At 37.0% G+C, this 18,707-nt stretch overlaps 1 protein-coding gene across 3 annotated transcripts in view; it reads left to right on the forward strand.

The window, feature by feature from the left end:
• LOC128031195 (low-density lipoprotein receptor class A domain-containing protein 4) overlaps positions 1 to 18,707 on the forward strand; it is a 46,842-nt gene that overhangs the window by 22,908 nt on the left and 5,227 nt on the right. For 2 of the 3 annotated variants that reach the window (XM_052619452.1, XM_052619453.1), the window contains one exon: positions 16,883 to 17,037. In XM_052619452.1, the coding sequence (XP_052475412.1) occupies positions 16,883 to 17,037 (155 nt within the window). Of the gene's footprint in view, positions 1 to 7,056; positions 7,568 to 16,882; positions 17,038 to 18,707 lie in introns of those variants that run through there. The other variant, XM_052619454.1, reaches the window with a different exon arrangement.

The following is an 18,707-nucleotide window of genomic DNA, read 5'->3' on the forward strand; positions in this document are numbered from 1 at the left end:
TCATGCCTCCCTCGTTTCTTCATCCGTTACCTAAGTACGTTTGACCCTGTGTGTGAGTGTGTTGAGAGAGTAATGATGCAGCTGGGGCCATTAAAGATTGGGAAACTGACAGCTCTCCTCCTTCGCTTTCATTCGCTCCCCTCAAAGAACGATAGACGGGGAATAAAAACACGAGGAGAAAAAGAGGCAGAGCAATAAATGGAGACGCCTTAAATGGCAAGTTGGTCTGGAATCCAATCAAGTTTGGCTCAAAGACTAAAGCAAAAACAAAGAAAGACACAAGAAAGTGAGGGAGGAAAAACATTATGTGAATAATATATAATCATGTAATCGATTTTTAAAAAATTAACCGTACTCTGATTCAGAGCGTTTTAAAATGTAATTTGTAATTGAATCTAATTGCAAGTACTTTTGGAATCTGATTACATTATCCAAATTACATGTGATCAGTTAATACCCAGTTCTTCCAAAAAGTGCCGCATATGGGGTTGAAGTATCTAATTTCCAAAAGTTTGGAGGGGGTTTGGGCTTCTGTTGATATCCGTTATTGTTGGTAGATTGGACAAACCCAGGATTTGTCTTAAAAACCACAATGTTCTCTGGTTTAATTAGAGCACATATTAAACATTAAATATGCCACATTTCTCAGGCTTTAGAAGTGTTTGTTATAAGTATGTGGGTATTTAGCAAGTTTAAATAGATTTAGCTTATTTTACCTCCCTACATTTTTTTCTACAATTAATTACATACATCGTAATATCAGTGATCATTATTATATTAAATATTGTTTAATAAATCATCCATCCATCATAATTCACAGCACTGCTCTTATGTGAAGAACCCAAAGTGAACTTTCCTTGTTGATGTCACAATACCAGTAATTTAATCTTCAGGTTCTCCGCAAGATCTAGATCTTAATGGATGAAATGACCTTCATCCTAGCCAATCAGAATGCTCATGATGTAGAAGACAATTTTTTTTAAATGGATGGCAACACACTTGTTGAATTAATAAAACTAAGGATGCTCCGCTCCAATCCTTGGTCACAGGATACCGATACAAGATGAAATCACAGATACCAATTTTCTGAAGCCGCCTTCTGTATTTTTATCAATAGTGATGCCCCAATCAGGATTTTTCGATGCATTTAATCAGGGCCTGAATGTCATTTTGGAATATGGGGGGAATTCCCCTCTTAGGGGAAGAGCGATTTGGAAGACTAATTTGAGGGGGGTGAAGGGGGCATTTTAAATAATTATGTTAATAATTATAGTTTGAGATTGGTTTATGAGATCAGCCTTTAGAGACCGCTAATCAGATTATCGGCCGATAGTGATCGGTAGCCGATCAATCGGAGCACCCCTAGGTAATGGCATGGTATATATACTCTATAAACCACTGTACACTACCATGGTATACAATGTTTTACATCTAAAGGCCAAGGCTTGTTCTGCACTAATATTTTCACTGCCATTACAGCAGTTTGCTGCTTGGTCTAAATGGCTGTATTCAGAAAATGATATCAAAATGTTTTTTTTTATTATTATTTTTTATTATTTTTTTTATCATGTGCCCTCCTGCACCCAAAATGTTTTCCCATTTTTAAACCATTTTGAATGAGTTGGAATGCAAATGAGAAATCTTTCTCATTCTTTCTGCATTCCCCCTTCCAACCCGTTGTGTTTTTGTTCCCCTGAGGTGTTCATTTCTCACAAATATCTTCTTCTCCTCTCTCTCCCCACAGTGAATGAAGACTTTCATACTGAGACATCCTATTAGCTCATTTCCAGTTTACCCATAATGCCTCATAATGTGTTTTTATGTCATATCAGTCATGGCTGTATGGATGAAATTCAGACCCTAAACTCATTCACTCTCTGATTGCAGGATGTCAGGTTGCATTGTTGCTTGAAGATGCATGAATGGAATAAATGAATTCTTAATGTGTGTGTGTCTGTGTGTGTGTGTGTGTGTGTGTGTGTATGAAGGAGAGAGAATGAAACATGAGAAGAATGTTTCCTGCTGAGGTGCTATTTAGTTTCACCTCTTCTTTTTTTTTCTTTTCTTGTTCTTTTTTTAATGGCTCATTGTTTGTTAAAAACATCATGCCAAAAAAGTGATTTGCAGTTTTTATTCCGAGGTGTCTGTATGAATTACAGCAAAGTACTTGTACTCCCATTTTTTTAATATGCTTGCATGCTTCATAGTTTCATAAGAGCAAAACTGTTAACAACACAGCATCCAACTTTTGGGCTAATTATTGATTCCCCATTTTAAACGGATTCACACACTCTGGATTTAATTCAACCCAAGTAGCCATAGCGTTGTGGCAGCACAGGAGCTTTTGTGTGGGCATTGCTTCACAAAAATCTATTTGACTTGACCATTATTATTGATAACATGTTGACCATTGACAGAGTCGTACTTTAGAATAGCTGTAATTTTGTAGTTGTTATGAGAGAAGCAGTGAATGTGCGTGTTAGTCTCTGTTTTTCTGGGTCAGAGCTTTGAAGTTGAGTTGGGTCAGCTGAGCTCGATTCAGATGTGCCACTTTCTCTCTCTGGTGACCTACGCGCAGGAGGTGTGTCGCGGCAAACACTTTAAGCCAGTCTGCTGTGCTCTCTGCCTTTTGTGTTTAGTTTTTGTGAATCTGTGGGTGGTGATTGGCTGGAGGCTGAACATGTGACTCATGGGAGTGAAGTGAAAATATGAGGGCCCTGATGTAAACATCACCTCCTCTAAGCGGGAAGTTCTTAAACTCTTTTGGGATTGGAAATGATTGTGAAAGGGATATAGTTTCAGTTGGAAGCAGCACTCTCTGTGCTTTGAAGGATATAAAACGAAGACGTTTGACCATTACTTGAACATAAATATATTCTTGAACCTAAATTAACAAAAGGGTTTAGAACTAAATTAGGGTAAGTGATCACAGAATTTTTGTGTTTTAAAAAGGTTCAACCAAACATTAAATTAAAATTTTGCTTTAATATGTTGCAGAGGAGCAATATCAATTTATCACACATCACTGAGAGAGCTAAAAATCACTTTATTATAGAAAAGATTATAAAAAAGGCACCTCATGGTTTGTTTAGGCCCAGATCGGTTTCATTTTAGAGGCTCAGAGGTTTGAGACAGGAAATTAATTTAGCTTAACATCATGGAGTATATGTACAAAAAACTTTTATATAAAACATCATAATTTATTTGGGCAGCACAGTTAATAGAAATACAATTGAAATGAATAAAGACATCCATAAATTATTGTAATTTTACAGTTGTACTGCAAAATAATACTTTTTTTATATATATATTTTTCCTAAAAAAATAATATTGTTTTAAATGTTATTATTAATAATAATAATAATAATAATACATAAAAAAGAGATAATAAAGTTACATTCATATGATTAATATTTTTTCTAAACGCATTAAGTGACTAATGTACCTTTTTTACTTTTGATTTTTAAAAATAATAATACATTGTAAAAAAAAAAATTCTATATATATTATTTTTTTTTTTAATTAAATATTATTATATAAATTGAAAAATCTATTAGATGTAGAATTATCATTTTTATTTTATTTTTTCTTAATAAAGATTTGCAGCTATAATTTACTCATTCTCAAGTCATGCCAAACTCACATGGCTTTCTTGTTCCCATGCATAGAACACCAATGGAGACCAATGGTCAAAAAGCACAATGAACTCTCCATTAAAATGTGACTTGTGCACTCTATTTTAAAACCTCTAAAGCTATACAATCACTCTGTTGTTACAGACTGAAAATGATTGTGTTATTCATAGAAAATTTTGCTTGTCAAATTTGGTCACTGGACTTTGGTCACCATTCACTTTCATGGTATATAGAAAGGAGAAGCTTAGACAGTCTGCTATAAACATGTATTTTCGTGGTCCACAGACAAAAAAAGAAAGTCACAGGGCTTTCAAAAGACACGAGAGTGAGCAAATGGTCAAAATTGATCTCTTTAAATATTTAAAGCTACATCAGCAACTTGACTTTCTCTTTGAAAACAAACATAGGCCTTCGTCACATTTCTAGTGTTCACTTTAACACATACTGTAGTTCTGTCACTGCTCTTTTTATTGTATCTGGTTGTTTTTTGTGTTTCCTAAAATTCCCCAACAGCACCACATCAAACCCCCAGGTTAGCTCCTCCTGTTTATAAGCATGCAAAGATGTCAGCTGGACATATGGAGTGCTGTTATTATTTCATGAGGTTTTTATAGTATTTTTCTACGACTGGGAGTCAGGACTGACAGTCTGCTGGGTAGTGGGCCACTTCGCAAAACACATGGTTATTTGTCACCGAGATCTTCCGCTTTGATGACCGTTTGCAGTCACTGTGTCTGTATTACAGAGGAGATGATGTGCCATAAAGGGGGTCCGAGAGTACGCAGGTGTTGTCCATGAGGCCGTATGGCAGCGTCCGGGGAAGGAAGCACTGCCATGTGGCTCGTTAGCAAAATGCTAATTATGTTGTCAGCATCATTAAGAGTCACAACAGCAGCCATTTTGGGAGTTGCAGTGCCTGCTGTTCTTCCTGTTGCGCCTGTGTGTGTGTGTGTGTGTGTGTGTGTTAGTGCAGGAGGCTGGCATTAAACCTAGACATTACCTCACTCTTGGGCAGACGACCCATTACGATGCTCAGCAGGCTGCAGGAGAGAGGTGAAAAAAAACTCAATACCTGATGATTATGTATACACACACACACACACACACATACACGCACACAAACTGCAGTGCATCACATCTGCAGGCGGCCCATCTTGGCTTTGCAGATAGCAATCCCCAGTCATAAACTCTCTCGCACAAGCAGACAATTTCCCCTTGCTTCCTGTCTCACACACCATGTCCTGCAGGGATTTGTGCGGATATCACAGAGTCTCTGCGATGGCTACCATTTGTATTCTTGCAGTAATATTACAGATTAGAACTGGAATGTTTTCACATGTCTGCATCTCGTTGTTTCATAGAACTTTCCCACAGACCGGGTTGTACAATTTTATAGCTGCCACATACACATGGGCTGGTTTGTGAGAGAAAAAAAGAAACCTGTCATCAAGTGAAGCTCACCGTGTAATTTAGTTCTTGCTGTAATCTGTAAAACAGCACTGGCATTTTGAGGATCTATTCATCAGATGTTTTTAGGACACGTTGTATGAGCTTGCAATGTTTCAGTTTTGTCATGAACCCTCAGGTAAACTGTCAGGTTTTCTTCAAGGTTGTCAGAGCAGGATTATGATCTTTGCAAGTCACCAGTTGCTGGTTCACAGAGCATTGTGCTTGTTATTAGCTATTTACTAAACACTAAGAGATATTGGTGTAACTCTTTTGAGTGTCTATTAACATAAGCAGATCATAATTTTTTTTTTCTTCAAGCTGATGTGTTATAGAATGTTGCTGTTGATTTTAACTAATATTTGTTTATTTTGCGGTTAAAAATGTAAAATAAAGAGGGTGTACTAGTTGTTTGTATTATTTGGGGTATTATTAATTAATATATGTAAAAAAAAAGAAAGAAAAGGAATGTTCCCAAATTAAAATTTAAGTGTTTGAATTTATGACATCAATAACGATTATATGGATTTGCAGGGTAAGCATATGTAAGAATGCAAATACATTAAAATAATATTGTTCCCATCATTATTATTATGATCCAGTCTTAAAATGTTAAACTTAATTTTATACAATATGTAACAGTGAGTCAGAGTCCCTGCTCCATCTGAAAATATTTCTGACCTCTACATTTCTGAAGTGGAGGCACAAGGTGGTGCTGTTCATCAGATATAAATAAAAACTTATTTTTTTTTTCATAAAAATGTTGTTTTTTCAGTAATTGTTTTTTTCATTCATTGTCTTTATTTGGGTTATGATTTAAGATGTATAACAGAAAAGCTGTGGTAGTTTACGTGGTGGCAGGTCTCTCCCCCTGTAGCATTAGCATGCTGGGAGAATCCACCTCATTGCCCCAGAGACTTCCTCCTCAGACTGAGATTCAAATTCAGACTTGACCCTTAAACCCCCGATTCTGTCTTTCCCCCATGTCTGCTTTAATGGGGGGGATGTGTCTGGCTGCATACGTGTGTACAAGAGACTCGACTTCCAGACTAGACCCCAGACAGATAAATGTCATTTTATTCCCCTGAGGGCTGCATTGCTAACTAGGTGAGAAATGTCTAAAGTTAAAATTTCATTTCAGTATCCCTGAACCAGCCAGGAATGATAGTAATAATTTTATTCAGTGAAGAAGAAAAAAAAAAATATTTTAGATAGAAAGTACAAAAGAAATTATAAATACTTATGAATTATTCATGTCACAGTTTTAATCTTTACATATAATATCTCTCTCTCTCTCTCATATATATATATATATATATATATATATATATATATATATATATATATATATATATATATATATATATATACACACACCATATTTTCCAGACTATGTCACACTTTTTTTTCATAGTTTAGCTGGTCCTGCGACTTATAGTAAGGTGCAACTTATTTATCAATATTAATTTGACATGAGAGAAATTAACCAAGAACATACCGTCTATAGCCGCCAGAAGGCGCTCTATGCTGCTCTGTGCACCTGTAGTCTACACTGAAAACGTATAGCGTCCTCTTGTGGCTGTAGATGGTAATGTTCTCTCTTGGACTTATAGTCCAGTGCGACTTATAGTCCGAAATATACGGTGTAATTATTTATAGAGAGAGAGAGAGAGAGAGATTATTTGTAGAGATTAAAACTGTTACATGAATAATTCATAAGTATTTATAAAAAATTTTACTTTAAAAAAAAAAAAAAAAAAAAAAAAATTATATATATATAGGCCTATATTATAAAAAAATAAATACGTAATTTTATGCCATTTCTCTGAATTACAGGCTATTAAGCACATCTTCCTCCCCTTTGGGTCAGTGTGGATTCTGGTATATTGCCTTGCCCCACAATAAAAGCCCATATAGCTGCCAGGTTATTTATAGACAGACTGTAGGGGCTGTAGTTGGATGGAGGGGGGCTGTAGTTCGGGACACATGTGCTCTGTGTCGCCAGACAGCGGGGTCAGCCCAAGGTCAGCCCCCTACAATGCTTGCCTTGACTGCTTGTGTCTGGCATTAATGGGGAGGTGTAACACTAGACACCCGAGCACTGCGCTCGACCCCCCCCCCCCCTCACCCGGTCACTGACAGACCAGCCGTGTGTGCGGGGGTGGAGAGAAGCTCCGTCGGCTTGGTCTCACAAACACTCAGATTTTTGTGTTCAACCGGAGGGGTCAGAAAAGGAGATCGAGAGCGGACGAGTTCAGTTTAGTAAGTCAGAGCGAAGTGAAGCGGTTACCTGAGAGCATGTAGTGAAAAAACAGCATGTCAAGGCTATTGCCGAGGGCTTTCAGTCTCGGCGCGAGCTCTTGGACGTGCGCACACCGGCTGGCTCGTGCTCCGGTTGAAGTCTCCCACGTACTCCATGCGAAACCTCACCGCACCGGATGGCTCTAACGTCACATGCGGATCCCAACTCCAGGGAATGGAGATTTGTGAGTTTAAAGTGTTAAACTTTCTTATTTTATTTTTTTTTGCCTTCATGGCTAATTATGTCAGAGGTCTTTTGCGTATTGACGTTTGTGAATGTGACTCAAGCTAGAGCATGTAGTTTAACTCTGAGTGTGTTTTATTTAATTCCGCCCGCAGTCTCGTCTGGCTGTCAGCTCTTATCAGCTGCTTCACGCGCGTTATGTTTCCGTAAATGTCTGATCTCGGCTCTCCGCCGTCTCCGCAATCTGTCTCTGAATGCGTCTGGTATGCAAAGCCAGCAGACAGTGTTTTAACTCGAGTCTGGAGCTAATGTGTCCTGTCTTCCGGACTTTATAAACAAAGCGGCCGCGAGCAAACATTTATGGAGAGATAGAGACGTTTGTTTATACTGACTGCTTATTTCTGTCATACATTTCTTGGTAATTTAAAGTTGCATTTATATTTTTCTGGTTTTGCCATATTCATTTCATATGTACTGTTGAAGTAACTATTAAGAATACAATCTATCAACTTGAACTCATTGTAAAACCAATAAAAAGTGGTTACAATTTGTTGCTTTTTTTAAACATTACAACATTACAATTTAATCATTTTGATCATATTTACTATAGTTTTTTGACAAAATATAATTTATTAAAGTTAATGTTATTTGTGTGAAATCATATTAAATTAATCTATACTACTGTTGAAAAGGTTCGGGGTCAGTATTTTTTATTTATCTCTATAAATACCAGTTTTATTCAGCAATGGAAACAGTAAAGGTATTTATAATGTAACAAATGTTTTTTTTTTTTTTTTTTTAATAAATGCAGTCCTTTTCCAAATATCAAAGAATCTTTGTATGTATAACATTTTTCACAAAAAATATTAAGCAGCACAACTGGTTTTAACATTGATAATCAGAAGAAATATGGCTGGAGCACCAAATCATCTTATTAGAATCATTTCTGAAGGGTCATGTGACACTGAAGACTGCCATCACAGAGAGAAATTGTATTTTAAAATGTATTAAAAATACAAAACAGTTGTTTTAATGTGTAATAAAATTTCACAGTATTACTGTTTTTACTGTATTTTGATGCAACCTTGATGGGCATAAGATCTTTCACAACCTCTTTCCAAGCCCAAACTTCTGAACTCATTTTATGTCTTCATTTGAACAGTGTTAGAAGGTTGGTGTTTTAGCCAATAACAGACAGTGTTTACCATAGTAAGTTACACTTGTTTACCAGTGAGGACTCCTTCAACTGGAAAGCCCTGGAAACAAAAGCATCTTTGGATCTAGAATTTAATATTAAATTAAGATTTGGCAGATGCATCGTGTAATCTTATTAATTTCTGTTCATCCGTCTGTCTGAAGCATAGACAGGAGTCTGTCTAGCTCTGATGTTGATGTCGTGTTCTGGTGTTCGCTTTGTGCAGTTTGCTGCTCTGTCTGGCCTGCCAGTGATGGCTCTAGAAACACAGACTCTTTCTCTGTTTTTGGAGTGAAAAGTTCATATTCTGTCTGGATCTTAAATATTGAATTTAGTCCTGGGGAATTCCCACACAGTAGGTAGAAAAGGCCTTTCAGTAGTTTTTTCCAGAGACTCTTCACATATGGTTCTGCTAGACATGAGCATGTGGTTTTTTAATTATCCTTTGAATTCTGATGCATTTTGAGCACTTCAGACATTTACATGCACCTTAAAACATCCCAAAAAGTGCAGCTGTGATGGGAAAGTGATATATATCGAAAGTTTCTAAACAAAATAGCCGTCAGAAATTGAGCCAAACAGATTGTGTATTGGAACAGCAGCCTCTCTTGCAGTCATGGCTTCACATTGAGCTCAGCACACTGAAAGCTGGGCCGAGTTAAGCAGCCCCGAGGTGCCACTATGAATTATTGATAAAGGCCAGTGTCGTCATGCCAGTCTGAGTGCTTTTGGCATTAACCAGGATGATCCTGATGCCCATGCACGATGTCCTGCTTTTAATAAGAGATGCTTCAGCTTAGTTCAACTCAAATTTAGAAATTTAGCCGATCATTTTTTTTACCAGCATTTTTCTATGTAATCTGACCTTTTAATATTGTGTCTACTACCTCTATGAGTTATTGGCCTATATTTGGGGGCTTTTTAAATATTAGTATTATAGTCAATACTGAATATTTTCCAACCAATCTTGGATTTTTAATTGTGGACAGCTGTTTTAGATGAGTTTTGTGCTAACTTAAATGGATACCACTAGATAACAGTGAACGGTTATCTATTTCTTGAATAGCACTTTTCTAAAACTGAGGTCGCACTTCAACAATTAAAATTTCTCATCAACTATTAATTAAAAAAATAATACTTAATCGTGTTTCGCACTGAACATTACAATTGTGATACATAAATTCACCTAACATCGCAATATTATTTTGGAATTGACCAATTGATTGTAGTTTTATTTATTTATTTATTTATTTATTTATTATTTTTATTTTTTTTAGTTATTAGCTATAACCCCCAAAATGTTTTAATTATTTACATATTTATTATAATTATTAACTAAATTATATATAAATATGATTTAAAAAAATATAGCTTTTTAAAATAATTTCTGGGTATCAGTTATTAGACATTACTTTTTATTTATTTATTAATTTTTGTTTTTGAAGGAAGTCTCTAATGCTCACCTTAATTGCATTTATTTGATAAAAAAAAAATACAGTAACAGCAGTAATATTGTGAAAAATTAAGTCTAAATTTTATTATTTTATAGATTTAAAAAAATAGCACTGTCAAACGATTAATCATGATTAATCGCATCCAAAATAGTTTTTTGTTTTCTAAATATATGCCTGTAATGTTTATTTATGTGTATATATAAATACACACACATGCATTTATACATTTAACAAAAAATTTTCTATAGAAAATAATATTTGTAATAAATTCTATATAAATATATATACATACAAATATTTTTAAATATATATAACATGTTTGTGTATTTATATATGCATCATAAATATACACAAGTGCACACACATTTTCTAAACAAAAACTTTTGGACGCGATTAATCGTTTGACAGCGCTATTAAAACGTAACTCATTCCAGTGAGAGCAAAGCTGATTTTTCAGCAGCCTTTACTCCAGTCTTCAGTGTCACATGTTCCTTCAGGAATCATTCTACTATTTTGAGTGGTTGCTCAAGTAACATTTCTTATTATTATCAGTGTTGAAAACAGTTGCTGGTTAATATTTTTGTGGAAACCGTGCTACAGTTTGCAAAAGGAACAGCACAAGTAGTACTTACAATAGAATAGATTGTTTGGTCCGCACATGTCTTTGTAACAGATCTTGCTCCAAACAAGACCTGTAACCTACTGTATATCATCTGCCTGTTCTGCCTGAAGCTTTTAAAAGCAGGCGTGCAGCTGGTGCGGGATCCAGCCTCAGGGAGTGACTCATCACCCTCGACAGCCCGAGTAAACCACAAAACCATCTGTGCTTCTTAAGAAATCCATACTTTGTTCTTCTTATCGTTAAACCGGACCACCCATGAAGGATGAAGTTTTAATAAGACGGAGGGTGTGGCTAACAACAACACCACTGCTTTGAGGAATAAAGAACCAACGTTCTTCCTTCTCTCCATCTCCCCCTTTCTCCTTCTCCTCTCGCTAAACCCTCTTTCTTGGAAATGTCACCAGTGAACTCTGTCCCACCCGAACTCTAATGTTCTCAGATGCACCAGTGAGATTCTCACCACTGCAGCTCTCTCTGCAAGTTCATTCGGCGGTCATGGAGGAATGTTTTAGAAAGCAAAGCTATTTTCCCTCCCTTCCAAAAGATCTTTCAGAAACTCCCCTCGTAGCGAAGTATGCCCCAAGGCAGACTGTTACGCTTCTTGCACCTTTTAAACTAAATACAGACCAAAAAACAAAACACAAAAACGTGTCTGGCAAGGTTTTAAGAATACTGGTCATGGTTGTTAGCACTCGTGTTCTTGGTGAGCTGCTATTTAGCCCACAACATGTAGGTCACCACACCTTTAGCGGTCATTTCTTGAGGTCGCACACCCTTAACCGTGGAGTCCCAAATAAGCGCTGGTTATATTTGGCTCATGCAAACTATAATTGCTGAATCTGTAATTATACATCATCACAAGAACAGGCTCAAAATGTTTCCAAAGCTGAAATATGTGCTTTTTTACCAAGAAGTCACCCCTCCCCCTTCGACGTCTGCGTTGTTTTTTAAATAATCTCGTTATTGACTGTGAAAGCAGCCGTGTGGCATAGCTGTGGAGACCGAGCTGCGTTGGCGAACGTGGCTGTGCTGTCTGTGCTGTTTGTTTGATGGTTCCTCTGCATGGCTGGGCTGGATGCCCACTCTCCTGGTGCCCAGCAGGGTGCCAGTCTGCCAGCTTGTTTTGTCTTGTTCTCTCACTGTCCCTGCATGCCTCTGGCCTTTCATTTCAGCACACAGACAACCTGTGTGATCGCTCCTTCACGAACGCCCTCAGACAGGTTCGTCAGACCTCTTTGGAAATTTTCCACTAGTGCACCAAAAGGCGTCTGCATCCATAAAGCAAAACGTGGCGTATATGAAACGCCGCATTAAATCAGATCCCAGGCGAAGAGTCCTCTGTATGAAAGATGCATGGATCTCTGTCAAGTAGTAAACAGTAAAAGCGCTCATTGCCGTCTCGCTGCTTGATGCTTTCTATTGCCTGTCAAAACTCTTGGATGTTATGTAGGAGTGTCCTGACAGCGATAGACACGCTGACAAACAAAATCACTCTACTTGTCAATTGAATCTATCTCTTCAAAGGTCCTCTGCAGTCAAGATTTAGCCTTAGGTTTTGGTTTTGTGTTGTGAAATTATCTATTTCCTGTTTTAAAATAAGCTATCTAACCTGCAGGTAGTCAGTTCTGGCTCTGTTACAAACAAGTCTCACTGATTAAGTGACTGCACCACTGGCAGATTTGTTATATTCACTACCATAAAAAGATTTTTTTGGAAAGTCGCTTATGCTCACGAAGGTTGCATTTATTTGTAAATACTCAAATATACTGTGGAAAAAATGGTAATATTGTAATCTATAATTACAATTTATAATAGCTGTTTTCTATTTTAATGTATTTTATAATGTAATTTATTCCTGTAATGGCAAAGCTGAATTTTTCAGCAGCAATTACTCTAGTTTTCAGTGTTACATGATTCTTCAGGAATCCTTCTAATATACTGATTTTGTGGAAACAGTGATACTTTTTCAGTGACCGATTCTTAAATCAATAGAAATTTCAAAAGAACTTAAGTAATTTTAAATAGAACTCTTAATCTAATATTACACATATACACCTTGGAAAAACCTTGGGAAAGTTGTACTTCTAGAGCCCTGTCACTGCAGACAGATTTCTTTTTACAAAAATAGTCCAAAATGAGTCTTTGAGACCAATAAATACCCATTTTGTCTGTTTTGTCCTTATTGTGTAGTTGAGTGGTGACACACTGTGCTGTATATAGACAGCAGGCAGGGCTTTGACCTCAGGTAAGCACACCTGTTCCTGTTATTCAGCACTAGCTTGGCATGATGCAGCGTCTAGTGCAAGGTGCCCATCTCCCAGACCGTCTAGAGGAGCCATGTGTGTGTGGCACTGGGTGTTGTGTGTGAAGCTGTTAATTATTTAGGATTAGTGTGTGTTTGTGGCATAAAGCATCTAGACAGATCTGGCTACAGCGGGAGGTCATTCTCTCTCTCTCACACACACACACACACACACACACACTTCTGAATGTTAGATTAGAAGGGGAGGGGTAGGGGTAGGGGCCTGTGAACATGAATTTGGTCTCTCTCTCAATCACTCACTCACTCACTCGCGCACACACACACACACACACACACACACACACACACACACACACACCTGCTGCAGTCCTTTAGGATATTACATGACATTTGTGCAGTTCACTACTTTGACCAATAAATGCACACTCTTCAAGAAGTTGCATCTCTCAGCTACTTTGTGAATATTGAATTCTTTCCAATGCTAAATATGCTAGTCCGCTTTACTAATAGGTCGCTAGATCCTTGCCAATCCTTGGTTCTCATTGATTGAGCAATCATAAGTAGAGATAAACCAATATATATATATATATATTGTAACTTTGTTTTCGTGTTCTTTGGGTTTACTGATAAAACTTGGTGGGTCTCTAAAGAATAGCACTCAACAATGCCATTACAACAGAGTGCGTTCAAGAGGAAACGCGCTTGTTTTTTGTTAATTTTTTTTTTTACTCCTATTCATTTCAACTTGCTACTTGAGCAGTGTTTGATAGTTAGGCTGCAAAAACCGATGAAAATTCATTTGTGACCATTTAGATCTAAACTTCTGAATGTAATAAAAATTATAGGTATCAATAATAATTAATTACTATATGATACTAACAAAAAATCATATTAAATAGGAATATTTTATTATTATTATGCAATGCCAACAAAACCTATTAGTATACGATACGAAATATATATATAAAAAAAAAATATTAATCATGTTCATTAGGAATATTTTATTATTATTTAGAATTATTATTAATGTATTAATAAAATATTCACATTGGATATTATGCTATTATTAGTCGAAACATTTGTTAGTGTCGTGTCAAAAAGCAGAAATGAAATGATAATCCATTTTTCTTCTTAGCTCCTGTATGTCAGTGGGTGTATATCAGAAGTGGTGACACATTTATTAGCATTTTGTTCTGTGATTTCACTGAACGGATATCCAGCCATGGAAAAATGCTACACTGGAGCACAACCACAGATTATAACATGCATAGATATGATGAAAACTTCTGCTTGACAATTGGAGAGGTCTCTTGTCTCTGCATTAGACATATCCTTGTCATAAGCTGTTCCACAAAGTGGCTGGGACATAATGGCTTATGGCAGGAAGTAATGACACCTACGGATGTGACCTCCATCTACTCCTGAATATGTCACCTTCAAGATGCACTTTGCTTCTTTCCATCTACAAATCTCTATTCTCTTCCTCTGCCTCTCACACACAGCTCCATCTCTCTGTCCTCCCTCTCTCCCATCACCCACACACACACTCTCTCTCTCTCTCTCTCTCGTGTCTGGTCTACCGCTTTCTGTCTGCTCTGCCTGGTGACAGAACGGCCTGATGGATTTTGATCCTCTCTCTGTGGTGTGCAGAGAGACACTTATCTGTGTATGGCTGATCTGCCGTCTGTGATACCCAGAGCCTCTCTCATTTGTTCACGCTCTCTTTCTGTCTCTCTGTGATTGGCATGAGAGGTCAGTGTTACATAGGACAGAAACTGTGTCAGTGGGAGAATTGGACAGGACATAGTAACAATCAAAGTACACGGTCACTAAAGAACTCTTCAGATGGGATTAGTTGTTTTCATACTGAAGTGTCTTGTCCGGATGTGGGTGTTACAGAAAGTCATGTGCTCTACCCACAAAACCTACTGGTTTCTAGCTGGTCTAAGCTGGTCATTAGCTGATCTAAGAGGGTCTTTAGTTAAAAAGCTACTGTGTTCCAAAAACCAGCTTAATCACCAGAAACTGGCATGTTGCTGGGCCAAAAGTGTCTGCTGACAACTTAGACCAGCTAGAAACAGCTATCATGTTACAAAAGCTCTCAGCTTAAGGTGTTCTCTTTTTATTTGTATTTTTCAGTTTCTAAGGTGTTATGCATGGTACATTGCTACATTATCTGTTGCTAAGGTGTTCTAGGTGGTTGCTAGGGGGTTTTGGGGGGTTGTTTGTAAGAGTTACCCAAAGTCTGTGAAATTGTCCTGAGCATGTTGAGCACAGGGAGGTCCTTTTTTTTCATTCAAATTATTTTTCATTATAAATTATTTAATCTGCATGATGAAAAATATCATTTACATATTTGTATGACTTTTATGGTTTGAATCAGTACTTCTGTGAAAGCGAGAAAATCTGACCTTTTGTACAAACAAGTTCACATGCTCAGGGTCACAGATACGCTTATTTGTTTAGGAATTAGAACTACAGAACTGTAAATATTTTTTGTGTTACTTCGACATCATGACATTTCTTTGTTTTACAGTTATCAGCATCCTAGAAATGTTCATTTTTCTAGGTTAAATTTGATTTTCAATGTGGACTCTCAAATCCCCAGAGTACATTTAAAAAGACTTGCTTTTATTTCCTGTATTTTTGATCTGAAGTCGGAGGAGCAGCTCAGTATTCATGGACTGGTTTCATTGATTCAGTTCCAGTCTGATAGGTTTGTGTTTGTAGTCTTATTTGTTCTTACCGGTATTCTGATCTGAGTCTCATTCTGTCGGTCTTATCTGCCCTCCTGTCTGATTGTTACTTCCTTTGTCTGTTTTGCCTGGCTGCCTGTCTGTGTCCTCCCCTTTTTTCTTCTTCTTTTTTTTTTTTTGGTCTCCTCATCACCCTCCCCTCTGCTCTGTCTCCCATTTTTGCTTCCTCCTCTTATGCCCTAAATTAGGAGAGAAGTGTTTGTTTCTTTTGATGTGTGAGTGCCAGTATCCCGCAGTACTGCACTGCAGGCAACAACTCACTCTTTCGTTCTCTCTTCATGACACTCTCACTTTCAGCCTCTCTGTTTGGTTTTCTCGACTGTACGAGGTTCCAGAACGGTCCCTTGGTGCAGTTGGTAGAGGGCTCATTTTTGTCGTCTGAAAAGCCTGTGGACTCCAGAAGTATTTCCATCTGAGAAACCGTTTTGCTCTTGACTGAGAGAGCGAGTGCGAGTCCAGCTCCTCATGTTCAAACAGAACATGCTTAAGAAACATTGATCCATCGATCTTCCGGTTTCATCATTAACTACCCCAAAAAACGTCATTTTTTTGGTGAACTATTTATTTACTCCCCCTCGTCATCTTAGACCTGTATGCCATTAGTTGTTTTCATGAAACATGAAAGGAAGATTTCAAAGGGATAGTATATCCAAAAAGGAAAATTGTCATTATTTATCCACCCTCTTGTCATTCCAAACCTGAATTACTTTTGGTATCCATACAATCCTACAACAGGAGGAGAGTAAAGGAAGTCTATACTAGTCATCGTTATTGAACTATTTCCTTTCTGTTGTCCATGTCAAACCAAAATGGCTCTCATTATTTATTTATTTTTTTTTTAATTTTTTTTGTCAAATGATATCACCAGTTTGGGGAACTGTAGGCTTCATGAATGTTGATTTGATTCTGCTGCTATCTTTTGGTCAAAATGATATAGCATTTTTGAAAATGTCTTGATTGTAAACAGGGTCCTTTTTATTTTCCATTCTTAGCTTTTTCTAAACCCTTTGTCTTTATATTTTGCAGCTGAACTGGAGTTTGTGCAGATCGTGATCATAATCGTCGTGATGACTGTGATGGTCGTGGTGGTCGTGTGCCTGCTCAACCATTACAAACTCACCACATGGTCGTTCCTGAGCCGCGCTAGTCAGGCACAGAGTCAGGACCTCTCTCTTCAGCCGGTAAGACTCTCTGCTGCACTAATCACAGCAGCACCTTTGCTTAGACACTTGTACATATTTCATACAAAACACACAAATCATGTTTTTATTTATATAGAAGCTTTCTAGAGCCATTATAGAGCCACTTTACAGAACATGATGAGCAAATAGGAAACAGTATGATGAGCAATTAATTACAAGAAGCAGACAAATCAGAAGGAAAGAAATGGATATGGCGTGAGAACAAATGTAAACAACATATAACAAATGCAGAGTAGCATGAAAACAGGAAAACAAAATGATCAGAATATTTCTGTAAATCAGCAGCGGAATGAAAAATGTATTATCTAAAAGTCATAAATAAAATGGAGATATTATTTTTCAACAGAGGAGCAGCAAATATATATATCATAAACATCACAGTTCCTTGATATGTTTCTGAGGGTGAGCCGTGAAACATCAATTTCTAATACTGAATAGATGAATTTTTCACCTGCTGTGTCATCTCTAAGCTTTCTTTGGTATATTTTATGCGGGTGCGCTTTTATCTTGGAAAAGAAGAAAACAGCAGGGCCTAAAAGTCTCTTGAGTGGTGTGTGTGTGTGTGTGTGTGTGTGTGTGTGTGTGTTTACTTCTGGAAAGGTCTTCTTTTTGTCTAATCCAAAATAACTTGCAGCAGTGCACTGAGCTGGTGAGAGGGAGCACTGCATGTGTGGGTGTCTCATCTCACCCCAGGGATGAATTTCGGAACATTTGCACCGTTTTTAACCAAGCAGACAGCATGAAATTAATCTTACATCATTTATCTCACTTTAAAATACAGATCATTGTCGTGCCCTAAATGTTAGTGAACATGCTGCGGAGTGCATGAGGTTTTAGTTGTTCATGCTGTGGGCGACTGCACAGAGAATTTTCATGGAAAACTGAATGCTGCATTAGGACACATTACATCTTACTGGATGCATTACATGAAACACTATATATTTTACTCCTTTAGAAAGGCAGTATGTTTTGGAAGAAACACAATGGAAATGTCCCTCTGAGATCAGGGCTTGTTGATTATATTCAGCAGTTCTGTCTAGACGCCAGTCAAACTCAGACACGCACAGCCCACTGCAGCACCCGGGAGAGACTGCTAAATGACTGAGACTTTTCATTTTCATTCATGAGGGAACGCGAGGGGGAGGGAGGCAAGCAGCAATGTCTGGGAGAATGTTGCTTACTGGTTTTCTTTAGGTTTTTTCATTAGAATGGATATGTGTAGCCACAGAGAGTTTTTAGTTTAACAAATTGGCTCTGTCTGATTCTATTCTTTTATTTTATTTTGTTACTGTCCCCTTTTTTATGCAGTTTTAAATATGGATATAATTAGGATTTAACAAATTGGTTATTTATTTAATGTGTTATTTCAGTTATATTCTGTAGTTTTTATTTTAGATTTTATTTGGTTGTTTAATGGTTTTAAATGTCATTTTATGGAATTTACTTCTAGAGATATATGTAGGCATAGAGCATTCTTCATTCAGCATAATTCTTTTTTCCTTTTATTTATTTTGTTATTTTATGAGCTTTTTGTATTTTTAAAATGTCTATGCCATTTTAAATATGGATATAATTTAGGTTTAACAAATGGGTTATTCATTGATATATATATATATATATATATATATATATATATATATATATATATA

This window comes from Carassius gibelio, chromosome A16 (assembly GCF_023724105.1).
Source record: "Carassius gibelio isolate Cgi1373 ecotype wild population from Czech Republic chromosome A16, carGib1.2-hapl.c, whole genome shotgun sequence".
Taxonomy (NCBI): Eukaryota; Metazoa; Chordata; class Actinopteri; order Cypriniformes; family Cyprinidae; genus Carassius; species Carassius gibelio.